General features: G+C 37.6%; 1 protein-coding gene across 4 annotated transcripts in view; it reads left to right on the forward strand.

Annotated features, from left to right (window-relative positions):
- The first annotated feature begins 2,270 nt into the window (after positions 1 to 2,270).
- The window catches only part of eeig1b (estrogen-induced osteoclastogenesis regulator 1b), a 53,128-nt gene continuing 30,926 nt past the window's right edge, over positions 2,271 to 24,472 (forward strand). The window contains exons 1-3 of one of the 4 annotated variants that reach the window (XM_066659079.1): positions 2,271 to 2,314; positions 3,850 to 3,915; positions 4,462 to 4,782. In XM_066659079.1, the coding sequence (XP_066515176.1) occupies positions 4,637 to 4,782 (146 nt within the window). In that variant the 5' untranslated portion in view covers positions 2,271 to 2,314; positions 3,850 to 3,915; positions 4,462 to 4,636. The other 3 variants (XM_066659076.1, XM_066659081.1, XM_066659078.1) reach the window with 3 other exon arrangements.

A 24,472-nucleotide genomic window follows, 5' to 3' on the forward strand; every position in this document is an offset into this window, starting at 1 on the left:
AAATTTGAGTGATTGACGGATACTTCGACCAATCATAAATTACAACCCACAACATTCCCAGCCCGCCTTTCTTAGTGATTCACGTTCCAGAATAATCCGAGTCGTTAGATCGGCTCCCAATAAGAGTCGATTCTTTCGATTCCCCAAATATTCCTCATTTAGTAGCGTTTAGCCAGCTCTTGAGTGCATTTTAAACAAACAGCAGAAATTACAAATAGGGTCATTTATTATGACTGAGAAAGTCATAAACTGTTTGTTAGTTTAATATTATGTCTATAATTGAAATATACAGGTGCTGGTCATAAAATTAGAATATCATGAAAAAGTTGATTTCAGTAATTCCATTCAAAAAGTGCAACTTGTATATTATACTCATCCATTACAAACAGAATTTCTTTTAATTAGATGATTTTAACTGACAACTAATGAAAACCCTAAATTCAGGATCTCATAAAATTAGTTAAGACCAATACAAAAAAAAAGCATTTTTAGAAATACTGGCCAACTGGAAAGTATGAACATGAAAAGTTTGAGCATGTACAACACTCAATACTTAGGGCTCCTTTTGCCTGAATTACTGCAGTAATGTGGCGTGGCATGGAGTCGATCAGTCTGTGGCATTGCTCAAGTGTTATGAGAGCCCATGTTGCTCTGATAGTGGCTTTCAACTCTTCTGCATTGTTGGGTCTGACGTATTGCATCTTCCTATTCACAATACGCCATAGATTTTCAATGGGGTTAAGGTCAGGTGAGTTTGCTGGCAAATTAAAAACAGGGAGACCATGGTCCTTAAACCAGGTACTGGTAGCTTTATCACTGTGTGCAGGTGCCAAGTATTGTTGGAAAACAAAATCTGCATCTCCATAAAGTTGGTCAGCAGCAGGAAGCATGAAGTGCTTTAAAACTTCCTGGTAGACGGCTGCATTGACCTTGGACCTCACACAACACAGTGGACCAACACCAGTAGATGACATGACACCCCAAACCATCACCGACTGTGGAAACGTAACACTGGACCTCAAGCAACATGGATTCTGTGCCTCTCCTCTCTTCCTCCAGACTCTGGGAACTTGATTTCCAAAGGAAATGCAAAATTTACTTTCATCAGAAAACATAACTTTGGACCACTCAGCAGCAGTCCAGACCTTATTGGAAGCGAGACGCTTCTGACACTGTCTCTTATTCAAGAGTGGCTTGACACAAGGAATGCGACAGCTGTGCATGGTGGTTCTTTGCATTGACTCCAGCTGCAGTCCAGTCTTTGTGAATCTACCCCACATTTTCGAATGGATTTTGTTTCACAATCCTCTCCAGGGTGCGGTTATCCCTATTGCTGGTATATTTTGTGCTTTTGTGTCTTGCTCTGTTTATGTAAGGTGTCAATGGTTGTCTTTTGGACAACTGTCAAGTCAGCAGTCTTCTTTGTGATTGTGTAGCCTATAGAACTAGACTGAGAGACTATTTAAAGGCCTTTGCAGATGTTTTGAGTTAATTGGCTGATTAGTGTGGCACCAGGTGTCTTCAATATTGATCCTTTTCTCAATATTCTAAATTCTAAAAATCTTTTTTTTGTATTGGTCTTAAGTACGATTCTAATTTTCTGAGATACTGAATTTGGGGTTTTCATAAATTGTCAGTTATAATCAACAAATTAAAAGAAATAAACACTTGAAATATATCAGTCTGTGTGTAATGAATGAGTATAATATAAAAGTTTCAGTTTTTGAATGAAATTACTGAAATAAATATTTATTTATAATAAATCAAATTTTTCATGAATTTCTAATTTTATGACCAGCACCTGTATGTATCTCATACACTGTAAAAGCACAAATAGCATTAACAATGAAATTGCTCAGCATCAGCCATTTAATGTCAAAGCTTTATTTATTATTTTATAAGATAAATATGCAGTTTCTTCAATAAGATACTTAAAATGTATCTTAAGTAAATGTTTGCTTTCCAAATCTATATATTAATTTAATTTTAGAATAAAATGATGAATATTTGCCTTCTTTGATCTTGATTTTGTGTGTGTGTGTGTGTGTGTAATGCCCACCACAGGGCAAGTATCTTTTGAATGGTGGGTCATCTTTAGCACTGACATGGTGCAGGTGTTAGTGTTTGTTGCACTGATACAAATGGATCAGGCACAGCAATGCTGCTGGAGTTTTTCGCCACTTCATCTCTGCTGGACTGAACATAGTCCACCAACCACTGTTGAGCATCCACTGATCTCTGATGAAAAACTACAGGAAGAGTAATACAAACTGTGTAACAATAGATGCTACTTAAAGGTGGACGAACGAAGGAGGTGTGATTATTAGAGTGAGCACAGTGTTTAAAATCTAGAACACAGTACTTATGTCAGGAAAGAAACTGACGCCTGCTCTATGTGTAGATGTCTGCAGATGGCGCTATATACACATAATTTAGGGTCTGTTTGGTCTTTGTTATGATTTCGGGAATCCTGACAGAGGAATGGCACTAACACGACACATAAATGCTGGCGTTAAACTGAAAATACAGACACAAAAACACAAAACGTGCATTTACTAGCTTATTTACAAATGTGAGACTTTTACTTCATAGAGATCACAGATATTATAGAAAACAAGCAAAGCTTCTGTGTGTCTTCAGCATATTATTCTACTCAACCTCTACTGCGTTAAAAGCACATAATAGGCCTTATTTCTTAGTCTGTAACATTGTTCACCTTTAAAAATGTGCACACGTATGTAAATAAATAAATATGTTAGAATATGAACCAATCTGTGAATATAGCTAATTTTTGAATATTTAATTTTATGATGTCACCAGTGCATTTACTTACACGTAGACTTACTCATACCCTTATCAGAAAATATGAGTTGACAAGGATTGATCCTATGACATCAGAAGCCCTGGTTGTCTGAACCTGTCTTTTTGAGACATGAGGAATAGACAGTTTATTTCACTCGTGTTACATTATTTACAATTATAGCAACACTTTACATATATGTTTACAAGATAAACAACTGGATAGTCCCTGGAGGTCTATTTTACCTTCAGCAGTTCAAACCCGCCAGCTGACGTTGAACTTATAAGGAGTGAATTACTGCACTGGAAATCAGCCCAGGGACATTTTCCGTATTTCAGAAACACATTGAAAGTTTGGTAACATCTTAAAGCAAGGTTTGTGTGTTTTATTACCGAGCATTACATGTCATCTCTTAGTTTGAAATGTGCTTAGTAAAATTGTTTAATTGGTCAGTAATGAAAAGCAGTGAGGTTTGAGGAGGCTGGAAATGGCGGGGCAGAAACGAGTAAGGACTATTTAGGGAGCAGAATCCCACAGAAAATGGTATGTTATGCTATATGTTAAATATACTACAAGATTAGAGTATGTGCTCCTGAGTGTGGAGCAGAGAGCAGTGCGCGGATGAACGGGTTGTAATTAGGGAAGTCCACGCGTCAGTGTGGGCGGAGTTTAAGCTGAAAGAATGAGCCAAGCTTGAAGTTCAGTGAGATTTACGGTAGAGACACTTTACTCCACTCGGCTCTGCTCGCTCAGAGACGTGACTTACAGTCTGGTAGGTCCACTATGTTTTTCTAGTACCACTGAGCGCTTAGTCAATGCTGCAGTTGTGTCTTTTTGTCTGGTTTTGGTCAGTAGCAAAACCAAACATATTCCACGCAGCGCGCTCTCTTTGTCAAACTGCCCGTAAGAGAGTTCGGTTCGTTGTGTTGTTAGGGGCAACGGTTCTCGGACAGAGAGAAAAATACGTAAACGTTGTTTCATTGTCGAGGTGCGCTTCATTTACTCCGCTTTTTAACGATTTTATTTCACTAATACTTGATGTATTTCAGTGTATCTGTCACAAAGAGTTCCACATACATTGGACCGTGTTTCTCCGAGGCTGTTGTTTCCCTGAGGTAAGTTAAGTAACGTTAAAGGGCTGACATTCATCATTTACTTTGCATGACTTGTTATTTTTCTCTGTCCACATAAAACGTTCATCGCTACAGGACCATTTCAACAAGCTTCTCTTTTCCCTCGGAAATGTTTTGTTTTGTTACTGTGCCTTTAAGAATAAGACTGGTTTCTGTGAATGCGCTCGGTTCAGATTGGGTACATCATTAAAAAACAGCCAGTGATGAATTATTCCATTTCACTGTAGTGCAAATGGACAGAACTAATGAGCTATATGTAAATTAGTGTTTGTTCTAGTCCCATCATCACAGAAACTACATTCAAAACAGGTTTTAATTTTAGCGTTCTCTCTCTCTCTCTCTCTCTCTCTCTCTCTCTCTCTGTCTCTGTCTTTATAAATATGTATGCATATATATATATAAATATTAACATCATAAACATACCACTTAAACTGCGAGGGAAATTCAGTTATTCATTATATAATCCCTCTTTACCGATTTGTCTTTTGAGTGCATATCTTAGTGACTGGCACTGGTCTTGTGTTACAGAGTCTTCACAGTATTCTCCTGAGATGCTGAACCAAAGCAGAGGCGTCAAGAAGATCAAGAAGGACTTCCAAGCACCAGATTAATAAGGCTCCCCTCCTGTTATTATCTACCTCCGTCTTTCTCCATTTTAAAGAGTGGAACAGCAGCAGAATCCAGTTAACTACACACAAAAGCTATGGCGTTTTTGATGAAGAAAAAGAAGTTCAAATTCCAGGTCCATTTCACTCTGGAGGAGCTGACAGCTGTGCCGTTTGTGAATGGGGTGCTTTTCTGCAAAATCCGACTGTTGGAAGGTGGAGACTTTGCCACCTCCTCATCCAGGTAAACACTGCTATTTTCAACATTGATCTGAGTCTGGATCTTTTCAGGGAGGTTTGTTCAGGTTTGGTGAAACTTTGTGTTGTTTACTGGGACCAGTAATGTACAAAGCAGGCTGCAGAAATTATTTTGCATAAGTACATTAAGTTGTAACAGTTTTTCATTTTCCTCAGTTTACTTTGGAGACACATTTTCACATATCTTGGGAACTGTTTCACAAAACATGATTTTCTGAGCTAATTAGTATGCTTAAGGAATCCTAGGAACAGCCCTGTGGTTTTGGAGGTTTCCTGGTGCTGCATGTTTGAATGTTTCTGCATCTCCAGCACACCCACTTCAACTCATTATCTTATTATCAGGTCATTCTTTAGGTTGTTATTATTAGTGTGTTAGAGCAGGGGAAACATAAAAATATTAACAGAACTAAAGTGCTGCTTTAGAATGTTTTGGTTCCTATTTTGTTCTGAGCTTTTCTGTAGACTTCACCAGAAGATGAGAGAGATTTCCCTCTCTGAACTTTAGACACAATGGAGAAGGAGCTTAGTATGTGATTCTATTTGTTGTCTTGAATTTCTTTTCCTTCCTAATCTGTAGTAATCCCGATTAATCTTAAATTCTTGTTGAAGTATGTTGAGTTCGCAGGTGCAGTTGAGCTGTAAGCAGGTAGTAAATGTCTTTGTTTGTATTAAAAAGGAATTTACAAATTTTTCCAGCAAAATACAGCAGTTGAGATGTAAACCATGTTGTATGTCATTTGTAAAATGCATGTAAAGCCATTTTATTTACTGGCCAAAATTACCAGTGAACCTGAACATTATCTTCTGAGTAAAACAAAGTGAATCTGAAAAATATTTTTTTTTAGGGAACTGTTCTCTTCAGAATTTGGGTTTCTATCACCACTTCCACTGAGTCCAATTCTCAGTCAGTTTCTCTAGAGAGGCACATTTCACATCAAACCTCTTTGAATGCCTTTGTTTACATCAGAGCTATATAATATAATGGAAATTTTGAAAAATTCTCCTTTAACAGCACTTTAGCCAGATGTTTCCTGACCTGCAGCAGTGTGTATTAGTCTATTGTGATCCTCTGTGGGTTTTGTTCCAAGTGTCTTTTTTTTTTTTTTTTTTTTTTGCTTTCATTCAATGCTTATAAAGCTTGGTGTCAGACTTACCTGTTGTAGGATTGTTGTTGTGAGCTGACATTGACTAGGCCTTCAACTTTGTTGTGCATGTGAAGCAGAGCTTATTATTAAGCACACAGGTGCAGATGGGCCTAGAGTTTGGTTTTGCATACGTGCTACAGAGGATAACGGTAATCTTATGGTGCTTTGTGTGTGTGAAAATGAGAGCGAGTACAAATGCTTGTCTCTACAGATCCATCTGCTCAGTTTCCTTGTGTGTGAAATTACAGTCAGTGTTTTAACTTAGGTGAGTCACACCAGGGTTGAACATGTAATTAGATCTGTTTGTTACATTTCTGACCACATAACTGTGTAATTCTTTTGCAATTCTGGAAATTCAGATTTAGTGCATCAGGTATTCTCAAGTTTCATCACAGATAGATAGATTTTTTTTGTTTTTAGAAAAATTATTTATGAATGCCAAAATGGTGGACGTCTACAGTATGTATAAATATTAGTATCGCAATATAATGCCTTAGATACTTAGAATAAAAAAAGGATGGAAGAAGGTAAGGAGTTTCTGAGTGTGGGGGCAGCAATGCTGAAGGGCCTGCTACCAATAGAAAAAGCCTAAACCTAGGAATGGTCAGAAATAATTTTGTAATAAATTTCTTTGGAGATACTAAGACAATTCCTTCTTTTACCTGGTAGGAATGACCTTTTATTTAAAAGAAGCATTAACAGAATAATTCACTTTGAATTGTATTCAATTGCTTATAAATGGTTCTAATTTTACAAAAAAGTTCAATGCAAATGACTCATCTCCTTTAGACTGACAAATTTTTCCACTTATAATTATTACACTCTTTGACTCTAAGCATCATCCTGCCAGCTAGAAATGGGTCAGTACAGAGAATATGGAGAATATGTTTTGTGTTCATATGGTATTTTTGGGCACAAGGCTCTGAGGGCGGTGTGGTGTGGGTGTTTTGATTCTCTGGCCGTGCCAGGCACGTTTGTACTATGCACTGAAATGCCCTCGATGTTCAGTCTGCACAATGCTGTGTCTGTCTAATGAACACGGGCCTGAGGAGCTCATGTCACAAATGCCTCTCCTCATGTCAGTTTCTCAGGGAAGCGCAATTCAGGCAGCACTGTATATCATTTGTAAACCATTACCATAGTATCAAACGTAGTGTTACTGTTATCATACTGCAGTATGCAAATGAGAATGATATACCAGGATCTAATATGTATTTAATCCATGTAATCAATTACAGTGTGTGCAGTGAATGTTTTGACCCAGCAGAGTCTCAAATAAGGGTTTCTCTGATTGTTGGATCAAAATATGTGTGATACATCAAAATAATGTCAACGTTACACTGTTGATTGAAGTCACCCCTGCTCATTCAACATTGCTGTGAGGATTTGATGGCATTCAGCAATGAGAACAAAAGCCAGGTCAGGTGCTGATTTTCAGTAATTAGTTCTGGATCACAAAAGCCATTCTATCTCATCCCAAAGGTATTGAATAGTGCTCCATCATGCTGGAGAACTCCATTTCACTGCCTTAGAGGCAAATGCTTGAGGACATTTTACTCCTCTAGCCAACACTTGGTATTGGGCATTGTGATCTCAGGCTCATATGCATTTGTCCCTTTTCATTTCATGCTTGTTCAAAATGGAATGTCTGATCAAATTGATTGAATATTCATTGCACCCCTGAATGCAATGGATTTTTTGTCTATCCTGCAGAGCCCCCTTTAGGAATATAAGAGAGATTTATGGAATGGTGAAGCGTGATGGAGAGAACCATGCAGGTTTAGAGGGCAAGATAAGACTGGGAAGATGGATTGAGGGAGAGCAAGCCGAGAAGTGGAACGAGAGAGAGAGAAACACAGAGGCTCGAGTGATAGTGCACACAGAGAGCTTTTTGTCTGCCTAGGCCACATCTCTCTCTCTCACCCTCTCCCTCCCCTTTCTCATTCTTTTCCATCATTCTCTCAAATTTCTTCTCCATGCATATTTTATCTGGGTGGTTTGCACTTGTGAGACGCTTGATTGGCCGAAGGGGGCTCTGTGGATCTTGTAAACAAAGAAGGATTCCACGCTCGACTTGGCATGATGAATGAAGAGCACCACACTATGGATTGACTAGAAGTGTTGTCTTTTGTACATTAGAATGTTTTTCAGAGTGGCTGAGGCTGGGGCAAGCTGATTACTCTGTGGTAGGAACAACGATTAGTCCACTGCGCCTCTTAGGAGCCCTAAAGTTATCAATGATAACTTTCCAAAATAAATGCTTTTCAGTTACCATCTTAACATATGAGAAGAGCACAGAAGGCAGCCTAGCAGGCAGTGAAGCTTGAAAGATGGCAGGGTTGTTCTGATGGAACAGCCATTTAATGGCAGAGCCGCACACAGACAACTACTGCTGTATATCACATCGCCGCAATAAAAGCAGCCGTATCATCTCACCTCACTGAGCAAGGGTATGTGAGTGCGTTTATCACTCCTACTAGTGTTGTTTTTAAGCCAAAACTCATTATCTCTTCCACATCACAGCTATCCCCACCTTGGGTTTGATATAAAATGGGTTGGCATAATAAAACAAAAGCTAGGTCTTATCTGTAACTCTCTGAATCCACATTTCAGCACAATGTTTCATAACAAATTCTTATAATTTTATATATATATATATATATTACACATACACACACACACATTTGATCTGTAACTGAAGGGTTGTGGTGGGTCTGGAGCCCAGCCAACATCTCTGAGCTCAAGGCAGAAACACACCCCAAACATTGCTGAGCTCAAATATCAGGAGTCCCTCTCCAGAACTGTATACAGCACCTTTAAGCTGAGCAATAAACAGCCAGTGCTTAGATCTGTCTCTATGTTTTAGAGCTGAAGCCTTATATGCATAGTGGCTGCTATGGTTGCCATGGCAACCATTGTGTGTGTGTGTGTGTGTGTGTGTGTGTGTGTGTGTGTGTGTGTGTGTGTGTGTGTGTGTGTGTGTGTGTGTGTGTGTGTGTGTGTGTGTGTGTGTGTGTGTGTGTGTGTGTGTGTGTGTGTGTGTGTGTGTGTGTGTGAGAGTCTTCCCGACTGCACTGATGTCTGAATGTGATGAAAGGGTGCTGTAATTTTAATCATTACAGTTGCTGCTCTGGGCTCTTTCATGTTCTGCTGTTTCTCACACACAGACATGTAAAGCAGACACACACAAACAGAGACACACAATATGACCACAGAAGAAGTGCAAATATTTGTAGTGTTTTTGATGTAACAATTGAATTGTGTCTTGTGTTTGCACCCATAAAACATTCCTATTAATATCATCTGTATTCTGTACAACTTGTATAAGAAGTCTTATATTTTATATGATATTTATGGATTAATTTACCAGCCTTTCAGGAAACCAAGCTAAAGGCCCAGTGATACAGGCTGACACCAGACATATGAACACAGCACACTCTCATGGAGGAGATAACATAAACATGAAATACCACAGAAATGTTTTGCCATTGATTATAACGCTTTCCTAGAAGAGTTGTTGCTCTTACTGCATGAAAAAAGCAGGTGTCCACAAACTTTTGTCCTAGCATTGTACTTTGTCTTTCCAATGTGTGTTTCACACATGGGAACATGGGCTAGAGGGAGTGTTGCAGACATAAATCACATTCCTCAGAAATTCCTCTCCTTTAAAGAGCATAGAAAGGGAAAGACAGGCAGATAATTCTTGTATAAAAGCATAAGGAAAATAAAACGCAAATGTATAGATAACGGATTAGTGCTGACAAAGGCCTATTCATTTGACTGGATTATTTGCCCCCAGTTGTTTAGTCACACGTGATCAAAGGTAAATTATTCAAACTCACACAACCGCTCTAGAGGTTCACTCTGAACAGGGCCAAGTGACATAAAACAACACTAAAGCTTTGCCTCAATTTCAACATATTTAAAACAAACAGCTGAAGAATTTATGGTCATGTTTAACGGGTCTGTCCCCAAACCTAGTGAGCTTTCTACATGGAGAGCATTTTACATCATAGTGCGAGTGCTCCCGACATGTAGGATGTCCCAATTCTTAGATATCTCAAAAATGATGCCTATTAAGGTACCTCAATCTGGTCGAATTTTAAGGCAGCATCGAACCCTTCCTCAGCCATGAGGGCAATTCCACTGTGAACTGCTCACACAACTCCCATCTATTTCGCTCTTCTTCCAGAGCAAAAAAAAAAAAAAAAAAACCAGGAAGAGCAGTATCCATCACACTGAATCGCTGAGGCAACGCTAGCTGCTGAGGTATGTAAGCACTGGTTGCATGCAGTGGGTGGGAAAAAGCAGTGACACAATTGCTTTCTAACAAGAGCGTCTCAGTAATCTGCCTTATGAGGACAGATGACGATTGGAACACTGCCTACGTAGTCAGTGCCTACTTAGACAGCTCACTAGGTTATGGGACAGACCCATAATGTCCATACCAGGAATACCAAGCTAGATCCACCTGTAAGCTATGTGCCGCTAAGCGTTACCCATTTCTCGGGAGAGTCCTCTGTCTGTGATTCAGAAGTTGCTTAGTGCAGTAAACCAGCAGAGGATCCAGCGCAGCCGCCACAGAGGCTCTGTTCTCCCTATTACAGCTCCGTGGACCATCACAGTCATATAAAAGCTGTAATTTTAAGGTACAAATACTACATTTTGACCAATCAGAGTCTCAAATAAGGGTTTCTCTGATTGTTGGTTCCAAATATATGTGTGATACATCAAAATAATGTCAATGTTACACTGTTGATAATTAAGTCTCCCCTGCTCATTCAACATTGCTGTGAGGATTTGATGGCATTCAGCAATGAGAAAATAAGCCACATGCATGGCACTTGTCCTTAGTGTCAATGTATATTTAAAAATATATATCTTTCTCTTTAGGGCTGAAAGATTAATTGCCTTTATATTGAAATCACAAATTAAAAATGAGCACAGAGCTGCAGTTTTCATTATAAACTGCTTTATCAAGAATGTCTTAAAATGTTGAGATGTTTAGATTTAAAACATGTACCTACATTTTTACAGATGTTTAGTTTACTACATCTTTTGTTGTTGTCACTATTGCTAAAAGAGTTTTTGTTTTGTTCTAATCTCTGCCCTAGCCCCTGTCATCCTTGAAAGGTGTTCCTTGTTTGTAGTGAGTGTATATAAACCTCTTGTTCTCAGTGCTTGTTTGTTTTGTGTGGATCTGTCTCTGTCAATGGAAGCCAATAGAAATGCTCTAGAAATGCTCTTGGAAAAAAATCTTCCACAGGTAGTTCCATTTAAAGTTATAATCACATATATACTGTTATTGCATATGTACTCTACTGAGGAGATGACAATAACCACAACTACATGAATCTACATTCAGCATTCAGCATAAAAATATCAAAGACAGATCTTCTTGGTATTTTTGGTTATAAAAACAAGCCTGCATCTTAATTTATGAGAAAAATTCATCTTAAATCACAATAGAAATATTGTACAGAAAAATGTGTGTATATATATATATATATAACCAAAATAATGGTTACATGTCCATAAAACTGCAGTTAACTCTTTTTTTTATAAAAGAGATTACATGTTTTATGAATGGATTTTGGCTGTTTTTCACAATGTACCAACCTTAGATTTTCTACCCATTTTCTCTCATTCCTCATCCTGATATACAGGCTCAGCATCTGATTAGATGTTCAGTCTGGAGCTAAGATGAGCCTAGAGCCAATGGCAGATTGAGATTAAGATTTAGATTAGAGTGTAATTTAATCAGAGAACACTGGAGAGCTTCTTTATCAGTCAGTGATGACAGTACTAGCACTGGTAAAGATCCCCCCCCCCTCTCTCTCTCTCTTTCTCTCTTTCTTTCTTTCTTTCTCTCTCTCTCTCTCTTCTTTTATTCTCTCTCTCCTTTATCTCTTTCTGCCACCTCTCCACACCCACCATGCTTCCTTCTCTCATTCTGTTCCTTTCTATTTCTCTCTCTGCCTGTCTATCTCTTTACTTGTTGTGTGTCTCTTTGTATCTTGCGGTCTATATTTCTCTTTTGCCCTCTTTCTGCTGGGTAGGTGTTGGGTGTCCTCTATTTTCTGGGTGACCGAGCTGCTATTGGCTAAGCGAAGATACTGGCTTAGTGCGCGATAGAGAGGGGATAGAAATTAAATTTGCCATGAGCAAGAGAATAGAAGGTCAGTGAAGCAAAACTGAGCATCGTAAAAACAGGGATAATACTGAGCATTTGCCCCTGAGGTTTAAAGCATTTAAAGGTTTATGCGCCGTATGGACAAAAGTATTGGGACACTTACATAGGCGCACACCTGGAAAACAACCGCATAGCATTATCCCTCCTCCGCCAGACTTTACAGGTGGCACAATGCAGTTAGGCAGGTAAGGTTTTCATGGCATTTGCCAAACCCAGATTCATCCATCAGATTGCCAGGTAGAGAATTTTTTTCACTGTACAGAACATATTTAAATTGCTTCAGAGTACAGTGGTGGTGTTCCCTACACCAATCCGCTCTTAACTTTGCGTAGTTTGCCACTTTGTGACTGAGTTGCTGTGGTTTCTAAACACTTCCACTCATCAATAATACTGGTCATAGATGATCTTGGAATATCTAGGAGGGAAGAATTTCACAAAATGTGTGACATATTTTTATAGTACCATGCATCAAATTCAGCTCTATAGAACTAACCTTTCTTTCACAAATGTTTATAAAGGCAGACTGCATGGCTAGGTGCCTGATTTTAAGCACCTTTAGCAGTGGGACTGAAGAAAACACCTGAAAGATTAGGAGGTTTGTTCTATTACTTGTTTCTATACAAAATAAACAACATTTTCAATCTCTCATGTTATCTCCCTTTTGTTTCACTTTCTCTCTCTTTGTATTTCTCTCTGCTGCCTTATCTGCATTTTTATTTTCACTGATTAGACCATAAGAAAAGCCGCTCTTGGTCTGTGGCATGGAGAAAGCCTTTAAGCTCCTCTTATCTCTGACCTAAACCCACCCACGTTATAATGTTGGAACAACGCAGAACGCAAATCTCAACACTTTTGCTTAAAGATACTGCCAAAAAAAAATGCTGAAAAATAAATAAATAAATAAATGAATATATATAAATTCCCCTACTAGTCTCTCTTACTAGGGATGCACAGTGATATGGGAATCAAAGTGGGAATTTACCCATAGTGCTAATCCAAGCAAATGTATGTTCATGCTACCAGGCTGTTATGTGGGTTTCATTAGATTTGTGTTTTCATTAGAATTTCTGGCATTTCCACTTCTCGTTACACCTACTAACATATATATGAGATAGAGAGAGAGATTAAGTGAAGCAGCTCTGGGTAGAATTATTTTTGTACTATTAAGATACCGGCCTCTGAAATAGGGTTGTGCAATATGGCCAGAATTTATATCACAATATATTTCTTAATTTTGGTTGATACAATATAATTTCAATAACAGTATCAACAATTTAATAGTCACTGCCAAAAAACCTACAATAAACATGCCATTACCAACCAACATACACCTCTTGGCTTTTTAATATTAATATTTTAAAGCTAAATTTAAAATTGAGTGCAATGAACTGATGGCAGCGCCCTGTAATGAATGTCAGTTAATAACGGATGTTGAAATTTTAAAAACGTTTTTAAAATCATATCATTGTTATTGAAACGTGTGTGTGTGTTTGGTTTGCTGGGTGCGTTCAGCAAACTAAAGGAAGTCTGTGTGCCTTCCTTCCTGGTAGAGTTCTTTCTGTCTAATTAATATTTACTGTTAAAACTGAAGAAGGTATATCATGTGTGATATTTTTAAAATAGATTTTATTTAGGGCCAACTTGATCAATACCAACTTGTGTGTTATCAAGTACAGTTATATATTTGATTTAATTGAAATTAATGTTTTATCAATGCCTGTTAGTGCTTCATTAATGCACAGACATACACACACACACACACACACAAAGCTATTTTTGGGATTGGGGATTTGTCCTCTCTGGAATTGCAGACTAAATAAAGTGCTATCTTTTAAAATGATTTTTCTGGTCCTTTTTTTTTTTTTTTTTAAACCTTTTCTTTTCTCTGGCTTCATGCTTGTTTCCTGTTAGAGGTTTGGTCTGAGGGAAGCCTGTATTGTTGAAAATTGTCAATTGTCCACCTCCTGTTGAGTGTAAACACACACACACACAGCCCCATACACTCACAGCTACGATTGGACCCTCAGGTCAGTAGGTCAGTGGAACCTCGGGGCTGCAGAGGCTCAGATGCTGTGGTTACAGACTCCAGATTCTGACAGGAGCATGTGTGTTTTAGTGTATGCTTGTGTGAGGTTGTAACGGTGTGTTTTCAGGAAAGTGTCAAACGTGGCCCCAGGCAATTCTATTAAGTCAAACATAATACAACACAATGTAAATAGAAACATCACATGCTCTTACAGTGCTCCATGTGTTTAGCGAGCTTAGCAAATGAGCTTCTTTCTGCTCCACCTGCTCTCAGAAAGAACAGACTGAGCTTTTTAAATCACCATATGTTTAACAAATGCTTGATACTGGACTTACACAGGTAAGTAGAAAGCAAGATATTATTGGGTTTATGGAGTTTGACGGTTTTGAGATGTCTGGAAAAGTTTGGTCAAGTTAGCTGTGTTTTACTGAAGTTATGTGTTATGGTGAGATATCTGTATAAAGGTATGAACACAAAATCATGCAAGGATTACTGAGAATTGTTCAGAGAGTCATAATATAAGGCCTTGTTCTTATAAATTTTCTTATAAAGTTTGGCTACGGCTCTTGGATCAGATCCCAGTCTTATTTACAGTGTTTTTGCTAAAAAGGACACGGAGCAGTACTTAGCTTTCCCAGTGTGAGAAGCTTTATGAATACATCTCATATTCTCTTAATTATCATGTCCAAGTCTGTCTTTATCTCTGTTTTCTGCTCTCTCTCGCTCCCTCTTTTTTCTGTGCCACGAGACTTTGCTATTATTGCTCGGAAAGAGAGAAGAAAGGGAAAGATTGATAAAGCCGGGGAATTTGAGTAGCATCTGGAAGTGAGCTCCAAAGAGAAGTAGGTTAAATGTGATCCTGAGGGAACAGAGGGAGGAGAGTGGAGAAGAAGGCCGTGGTTGCTTTCTGTTTTTCTCTTTCCCACTTCTTTCATACATACAAACTCTGTGACTCTCTTCCAAAATATTTAATAGCCGTAAATTTCCTTTCCTTAAAAAACAAAGGCTTCTAAGTAGATCTTTGCTTGGGCACTTAGTTGTAGGCCTAGTCCTACATCATAAGGATATTCTTTATACAGGTTACCTCTGATTAACAAAGTAGTTTTACAGTGTAGGTTTTTTTTTATTAACTTTTTTATTCTAGAACATATGTTTGTTCTCAGACCTGTCTAGTGTATTATCAAATAAACTTCACAAAAATTCCTTAAGATGAAACTGTATTTTCACATTCTTTCTGCCACCAAACACACAACATGTGAATGAATGAAATAACGGAGATGATGGAACAAGAAAATATTCCCATAAAAAATATAAAAACGACACACCTATATATTTAGATGTATTTGAGTCAGCTTTTACCTTCAGTATGAAAAGATCTACACATGTTATTAGGTAGTTATTCTGTAATCATTACTCTGTAATCATTACTGGCAGGTGACCAGTAATTGCAAATGACAAACAAAAGAATTTTACATGACTCAAAGACTCAAATTTCTGAGCATGTCCTCAACATGTTAGGCCTAGTTTATATGACACTAATCAGCTGTAATTGCTGGTGTTTATAAAAGGCCAGATTGAAAACACAGAAGTGTTTGGGCATAGCTAAAGTGCAGGGTACAACAGCGTGTTTCCATTCTCTAAAAGAAATGTGCTTCATTTTGTTTTACTGTCCTGAAAAAACACATAAAAGGCCTTGATCAAACTTCTTTGTGACTTCTTTGTCTTCTCTCTAAACCACAAATCACGAGAAGCTATGTTTAAAAAACCTGTGACTTGCTTTAGAGAACCACTTTAAGAGGTTTTAGTGAACCAAAATTGATTCTACATTTAAATAACTGTTTTATTAAAAGAGGGAAGCACTTTTTAGTTTTTTAGAGTATAAACACTCTAAAGGTAATGCATCTCATTTTGAAGAGAAGCAGTTGTTTACATGAGAGATTATTACACTTCATTGTGTGTGTGTGTTGGGGGGGTGGGGGGGACAGATAGGGACAGACCATGTGTGCCTGAGAGTCCATTCTCACAGTCTGTGCTGCCCCATCTGTGCCTTTGCTTGCTGCTTTTGCTTGGTCATGGGTCATTTAAAGGTCTTTGTTCATAGGTCAGGTATTTCAGGTCCACTACAGAAAGACTGTTACATTGTGTAAACCCTCCTGCCATGCTGTCTTCCTTGTCCTATATCTACTTTCACTACTCAGAATTGGTCAGCACATTCTTAGGCATGCTTAGTCAGAATAATGTATAACTATACGTAGAACTATGCATATCTGAGGTATGAAAATATTTAATTAATGTTAAATAAATACCAGTAGGTGATTTTTAGTTGTAAGAACCTGAAAATATATACACCCACAATATTGATGTTCCTGTGACTCAAGTATTAATCATATAAAACCCTGCGTGTGTGTAGGTGTCTGTGTGAGTGAAAATGAAGTGATATTGGGCAAATTACTTTGTGTCATTTTAAAGATTGTGCAGTCCCGGTATTCCCCCTTCATCATTGTGTTCGTTCTTGCTTTGAGACTTTGTCTGTATTTCAGGGGGAAAAAAAGAAAAGTAAAAGGAAAAAAATTGTAAACAGAAATAAACATCATAAAAAGCTAGTACTGATATAATACTGTTTATCTGTATTATGAATATAGCTATTTGTAAATGAACACATAATTTATTATTGTACTCTGAAATTACAATGCACCGTAATTCCACTTACAATACCAGTCTGCCACATTAGTGTTTAAAATTTAAAATGAAGAAATAAGGTTTCTGGCTTTAAGATTAGTTAGCTGTGTTTTTATGGGAAAAGATTTGTTCAGAAAAATAACCATGTGAATTATTTTTAACTCTAAATGCAGCTAAATGTTTTAGTGTCCACATTTTGTTTGTCTAACTATGCACTAGATGTTTGAGACTAAAACTTCTTTCACATATGAACTTAGTAGAAATCCTAAAGAAACTGCAGAGTATCAGGGCTGGAGATGTGAAAGTTGTCCTTTCACACATGTAGCACACACTGGGAGACCTTCTGTGTCAGGTGCATTGTCATGCTTTAGATGTGGGGTGACACCTGTGTAGTGCATGCAGGAGAAACTCTGGAACATTAGCAGCTATGCTCACACATGCACTCACTCTAACTTTACCCAGAGTCTTTACTAGGGTGCTAGCCAGATAAAGTCTGCGTAAAGTCCGGGAGATATGTTATGGGTGTTTGTTTTCACACACAGAGCTAACCCTGGTAAAGTCTGAAACATTTCTGGGTTAGCGTGCATGTGTGAAAGGGGCTTAACAATTTCAGACGTCAAGTAAAACTCATTTACAGTTGGCAAAACTTGTGTAAACCATTTTTACTAAACCTTTTGTTTGACATTAGACTAAGCCCTGACAAGGACTTTTTAATGGACATGTAGTTTCATAGCTTTGAAAGATTATCTTCTGTTTTCAGGGAGGATTTGGGAACAGCCCTTCTTGTCTGTGTCTCAGAATTTAATCCTCCATCTCATTTTTGTTGTAATCTAGACATGCTACACACACACCCTCTCTTTGGCCTCTGAGTGAGGGGACTTCTGACTAGAGATAGTCTGCCAGGGAAGGTCTCCTCAGAGTTCACATTCTTCCAGGGTCACCAAACACGCCGTCCCCATGGCCAGTATTCACCAACAGGTGGATAAGGAATGAGTTCCCACAGTTTGGCCTGGTCAGCTGAGCTCATGGCTGACTGTATGAATAACCCATGGCCCTGTTTATTGGAACTGTAGAAGATTTTATGGAATTCCCTCATGAAAACAAGCACAGGATTCATATTTCCTAACCCCACCTAGAAAGACAATATTTCATAGAATAACATTTAGAAAAAAGCTTGTTAAGCTTTTCAGCATAATGAGAAACTGTAGAGAAATTTGTAGAATGTAAATTATTGTAATTATTGTAATGCTGAATAAGATTGAGTTCCCGGGTTAAATTACTGTCTGAAATGGGACTGGAGAATATCAACAGTGTTCTGTGACATTTCACATGCACGTACATTACAGTATCTCATTGCTTTACAACAGCTGCTACAAAATAATATATGGAGCATGGATAGAACACTTGAATATTTCAGATATTAAAAGTCTTACAATTATTCCACAGAACCACTTTAAACATTAAACTTACCGCAAATCATTGTTCCAATCATTTTAGCAAATCTAAAACTCCATTTAGCTGATTTTTAACAAAGTAAAATCTGATTCACAAAAAATAATAATCCTGGAAAAACAGGAAACTCAAAAATGCATGAAAGAAACATAATCTTTAGGGCCCTAGTAAATCACTGTTAGGTTCAGTATGAGAATGTGCCATCTCTCGAACAGCCTGTTCTCAGATTGTATCAGGTTCTGTTCTTTCAGGCCTTGAGAGGCTGTGCATGTGTGTGTGTGGGTGCGTGACATTGGTTGTGAATGAGAAATGAGTGATCGAAACTCACTCATACTGTGTCACTTTGCCCATTACAGCTCCAAGGTGCAGTTTAGCAGCGTGTATGAGTCACACTACAAATCCAGTTGTCAAGGCATGGGACCTCCATGGAAACAGATAAACACACGAGGAACACAGAGAAGACTGTTTTTCATGATGTGGTGATCTAGGTGTGTGTGATTTGTGAAGCGTTCAGTGCAGAGACTGGGACTTTGAGTTTAAAGTGGAATCTGTTTAAAGGAGGAATCCATCATTTTTCTGTATTTCCATAAAATCCTGATAACTATGTAACTACGAAACATTTCCTGTTTAATATGTAAGTTTGATAATGGCAGAATAGTAGTAAATATGAAAAATTAAGTTTCCTTTATGGTCCATTTTGTCTTAAAGTGCCCTGTATGTATTGCATGAATAGGTTTTTAGGCCAAAACCTTATCTCAAATCTCAAATCCATTGTATTAGACACTGGGCCCTCTCACCTCATTGTAAGTGGAATCTAGTATTAAACCTATCACGTTGTAAAGTGTGGTACTTTATTAAATAAGATATATCAGATTGCTATCAGCCATTATTCAACGTTTTGACACTGGTGTTGGCCCTAGAAGAGAAAAGAAGGATTGTGTTAACTTCAGTATTGGAAAAGTAACATTTCATGTCGCCTCCTCTCATCTCTTTAGAAATATTAGATTTTCTGTTTTTCTGCTTTTAATCACCTACTAAATATCATACTCTGGTGCATCTAACATATTAGAATCTGCACTTACATTTGTATTCTATTAGCAAAAACATCTTTTGAAAGGTGCTTTCTTCAAAATTATCTGTGTGTTTTCCAACTCAATTGTGTGTGTGCAAGAGAGAGATCAACTGTAGTCAGGAGATTCCCATTGGAAACAACCATGTATCTTTAGGAGACATTGAGCTGCATCAGTGTTGATGTAACACTGTGTGACAGACTCATGTGATCTCAATTTCACTTTCTTTCTCTTGATAGAAATGCAGTCCTATTTTCAGCATGCCTTGTGTTTCTATTAACAGAGACGCAAGCTACTTTGAACTTTTGTTTGAGGAGAAAAATCCCTTGGATGTAACTGTGACTCTGAGGGTTATTTGGTGATGATTAACTGTGTTATTCAGTTTTTCTCTGTTGTAAGAGACTTGCTTGCTGTTTCATTCATCATCTCCTTTTCTCTCCCTTCTTCTCAAAGGCTTTCCAGTTTACAGATGGCATAGACAGAAATAGACTGGCTTTTCCCAACGAGAGAGAGGGAGAGAGAGAGACAGAACGGAATTAATAGTGTTTGCTGGAACTGAAAGAGTTAACAGTTAGCTGTGGTTGATATTATAACTTCAAAAATAATTCAACCCAATTGTCATAACATCTTAGTCTTAGATAATGTCCCTCATGTCTTCACGCCTGCTAATCTCTCCCACATCCAACGTTACAAACCGAATCAAGTGTTTGTGTAATATGCCGTAGACCTTGACGAGATATGTCACTTAATCTGTGCACGGTCATTAATGTTTATGCTCATTAATGTATGAGGGAAAATTTCAGTGTTCATTTCAATCATATTTAGATTTGCCATTACTTGCGTATTGAGTATGTTCCCAAGCTGTAAGCAAAATATAAATGTTGTTGTGCATGTCGTGTCTTTGCCCTCTTAGACATCCTTTGAACCTGTACAAAGACAATAGAAATTCAGGCACTGAATGGTAGAAAAAGTCATGGTCACTTTATAGTTTAGTTGAGAACGTTTACTTAGCTGGCTTTTTTTAAACTTTAGTGCTTTTAAAGATATTTAAGAGGGATATTATAGTTGCCTTATTTAATTAATGAAACTCTTTATTACAAAGGTAAATACACATTTCTTTCATTGGTGTTAAAACTACACGCATTGGATCTACAGAAAAAATTGCTGTGGTCAGAGGAGTCATCCTCCAGATTCTCCCCAAATGTGCATGTGTTGTGTATGCAATGAATATCTGACCCCTATCATGAAGTGATCCAGTGACTGTGTTATTCTGTGTTACCATTTTTTTATATACACATGTCAGTTTAAATTAAAGCAGAGAAATTCAGAGTGATCATGAATATGAGTTTCGTCTGAGGACTATCACATTGATCATTAGAGTGTAACAACAGTGTTTATGTAAAGACCCCTACAGAGAGGATAAGAAGATGTAGCTACAGCTGAGCATTGAGAATGTAAGTGGAGTTACATATCATGAGCTGTATAGGCATGAAGTGTGTGCGTTGGTGCATGCCCGTGTGTGTGGTTTTTGTAGTTTCCCGCGGTATATTATGTAACTGTGCTTGTGCTGATAATGGGTAAAGACTTCTGTATAATGTTTGCATACCTTCTGTGTAATGTGTGTGGGTGTGTGTGTGTTCTGTTAAGGGTTAAATTCTAAAGATTTTGTGCTTTGTTAATGAACAGCAATATATGCTCTTTCATATACACCTTTATTATTATTATTATTATTATTACGTTCTTAAATTTGCCTAATCACCACTGAGCCCTTGCTGTGAAGAAGCATACTGTTGGACAGTTTTAAACACGTTTTAAGTCACTAGAGAATCTCTTATATACCTAATATGTATATATAAGGCTGTATGTTTCCAAATTACACACATGCTCACTCGGAAAACTGTTTAAGACTGGGCAAACCAGTGCTACTTAAAAAACAGAAATGACTGATATATTGTTGTTTGTTGCAAGAGCTCAAGTTTTTGAGCTGAATTTCATTATTGTCCAGATTTTAAGTTTTCAAACTCATAGGTTCACATCACAGCAAATTGAAATGCACATTGTTATCAGAATCTTATTGATATGGGCAAGTTTGGTTTACAGAAAAATTTATGCTTCTTTATTACACATCAGTCTAGGCAGATATTTACCGCAATCAGCATCAGCCCACAGTTTTAAATAAAATCCAAAAACTGTAACAGTCAAAAATCAAAACCTATTTTGATTGCCATCTCCTTTTTCAGTTATCAGGACATAATAGACCCCAACTGACAAAGCTCCTGCTCATGTATATATTATCTATTGACTACTGAAAAAGAAGATGCCCAGACAAAATGCCTCCTTTGTCTTGTACTTTATTAGTTACACATATTAAACAGAAAACAAATACTTTATTTTGGGAGTAAACATAATTTTATGTGGTTATAGACAGACCAGATGTAGTTGAATAGAAACCCTATATAAAGATTTGAGTGTGTGTATGTATGTGTGTTTATTGCCAAGCCTTTCTTTGTCTCTGTCCTGGTTATTCATTTGCACTGTGACGATTAGATTGCAATTGTTCCTGGAATCTCATGTGACAGGATGGAAGTTTTATGGCCTTTGCTGGAGCCTCCCTTATTCCAAACACATCATGCTGTGCCACAGAGGTTTGTTTGAGTCTTATGACGAAGCAGGCAGGTCACAGGTCAGATATCTTTTACAAGAGTGCTGACGTCTCTCTTTGCTTACGGCTCAGTTCACCAAGGCCTAATTTTGCAAGTGTTTATAATGAATGAAGAGTGTTGAATTGATCCGTTTGAAGGTTGTGTATTGATCATACAATATATGAGTAGTACAAGAAAGAGCGATAGAGAGGGAGAATAGGCACAGAGAAAGGACTTTGAAAAAGCAAATAAAGATGCAGTTAAAAGAGGTATTTGGCCCTTGTTTGGTATTGCTCTTATGTTTATTTTGTGTTTCTCACTAATTAAGCGTCAGCACCGTCTCCTGTTTCTAGTGGTATTTTTTTGTGGACTAGTTTGAATACCTTTTTCTTAGCAGAGAAAAAAGGATTTTTTTAAAAGGCATTCTAGATAAGGGTGTCTGCATTTTACATGTGCAGCTAATTCGAAGAAGCCATTTTATGTAGGCCTAGATTTTTCTTGATTTTCTGCTTTTAATATCTTATACAAATCTGCATTAGGGTCTTAGAAGACATGCTGTCGAGAGACTTCTTGAGACAATGACATTCTGCAGTTAGACATTTGAGCCAGCTTTGAGTGTTGTTGTATATATGTATATAGGTTTGGTAAAAAATAAATCAAATTTATCATCGCTATCTGTATTTATTCTAGATTGATAAAGTGTTATTGAATCTTATTTATCTGATCAATTAACTACTAATTTTTAATTTTCGGGTTGTCTTTTTTTAAACCATGTGCCCCATATTAGTGGATGAGGCTAAAGTTCACATGATAAATGGTCTTAGTATATTAAACTAATGTGTGCAGACAAAGGGCATATATTGCAGCTATATCAAGTCACATGTTCAGCCACACGTGTGTGTGTGTGTGTGTGTGAAATTGATGACTGTAATTGACAGATGTTTAATAGATTTTATTCCTCAGATATAATAATAATAATAGTAATAAATTTATTTCATAGCGTCAAGGACACCTTACAGAAAAATACAAAGTAGACAATAGAATAAATAATAAATAAACGAAGTAGACTACTCCCCATGGTAGTGAGACAGGCGGAAGGGACAGTCAGATGAATGGAGAGAGATGATCTGAGGGTGTAAGAGGGAGAAGATTGGAAAGATATTACATTAACCCTAAAAAATGTAATCACACACTGTGATGGATGGCAGAAATGAGGGGATTTGGACATGGACAACGCAGCACTTGTTTAAGGTCACTGGTGCTAAACAGAGGTGGAACAGTGAGATTCATTGATGAATTTTAAAAGCCTGAAAGTTATTGTTGTATGGATCTTGCACAGGCATATACACAAGCACAAAGGCACTCATTTGTGTTGTGTTTGCGAGGGCTGTATTGCATAACTGCCCTTTCTTAGCTTGTTGTGCCTCTCAGTGCCAGCGCAGGTGTAATTTAATCTAAGCGTACCAGAGGCAGTACCGACACATTTAGTCTGTGGCAGTCTCCTTCTCTGTCCTCTGACCATTATGTAATAGATATGCAGACAGATTTGTGGGCTTAATAAATGCCATCAGATTGTTTTGGCCTTACAAGTTCAATTTTCAGACATTTTCATTTAACAATCCTACTTCTTTTTGAATGTAGGGAAACACTGTTGCACTCGAAACCTGTAGCCAAACCCTCTCATTTTAAGCCTTTAGAAAAGTTGGTGATGATATGATGATACCGTTAACACAAGAACTATGTCATGATTTGTTTTCTGATAATACCACAGGCATTATCATTGCTTAAATACAATGAGAGGTTTTATCAAAAGCTCATGTATTTAACTCCACAGTGCCTTTCCATTTCTGCCTTTTCCCTCTTAGGAATGAGCATTTATATTATATGTAATGAACACATGGTTACAAAGCTCAAAATGCATAGATTTTTATTTTGTTTTGTCCGAAACGCATTGTCAACACAAAATACATTAATAGGAAAATTATTAACATATTTAATGTTATTGTGCATTAGAAAAGTGGAGAAAAGCTCTTCCTTTTCTGAATTGTGCTCTGAATAAGCTCTGGTGCTCATTCAGTAAAATACAGTACTTCCAACAATAAATAAAGCCTTGTGCATCCTTTCTGCAGTGGTAGTATGGGCAGATAAAATACTCTAAATATTAATATATTAGGAAATATCTTCACGGATCATGATGTTACCCTTTGCCAAACTGTCCACCCCTGCACACTGTTGTACCCCGCTGTGTGTCTGGGTCATTACTCTGATCCAGATGTTTTCTAATAGCACATGGAGGGAAAGTGCTTTAATAAAGGAGGGATTAAGTGCATGCGTGAGCAGATGGGCCAGTAGTTGGGATTCTGACAGCACACTCAGGAATAGCCTTTGGGCTGGTGGAACGGTTAAGAAACACTGACTTTCCTATCGTGCTCATTTATGGATTCCCATTCTTTGTATTTAACTTGAAAA

The sequence above is a fragment of the Hoplias malabaricus genome, chromosome 2 (assembly GCF_029633855.1).
Source record: "Hoplias malabaricus isolate fHopMal1 chromosome 2, fHopMal1.hap1, whole genome shotgun sequence".
Taxonomy (NCBI): Eukaryota; Metazoa; Chordata; class Actinopteri; order Characiformes; family Erythrinidae; genus Hoplias; species Hoplias malabaricus.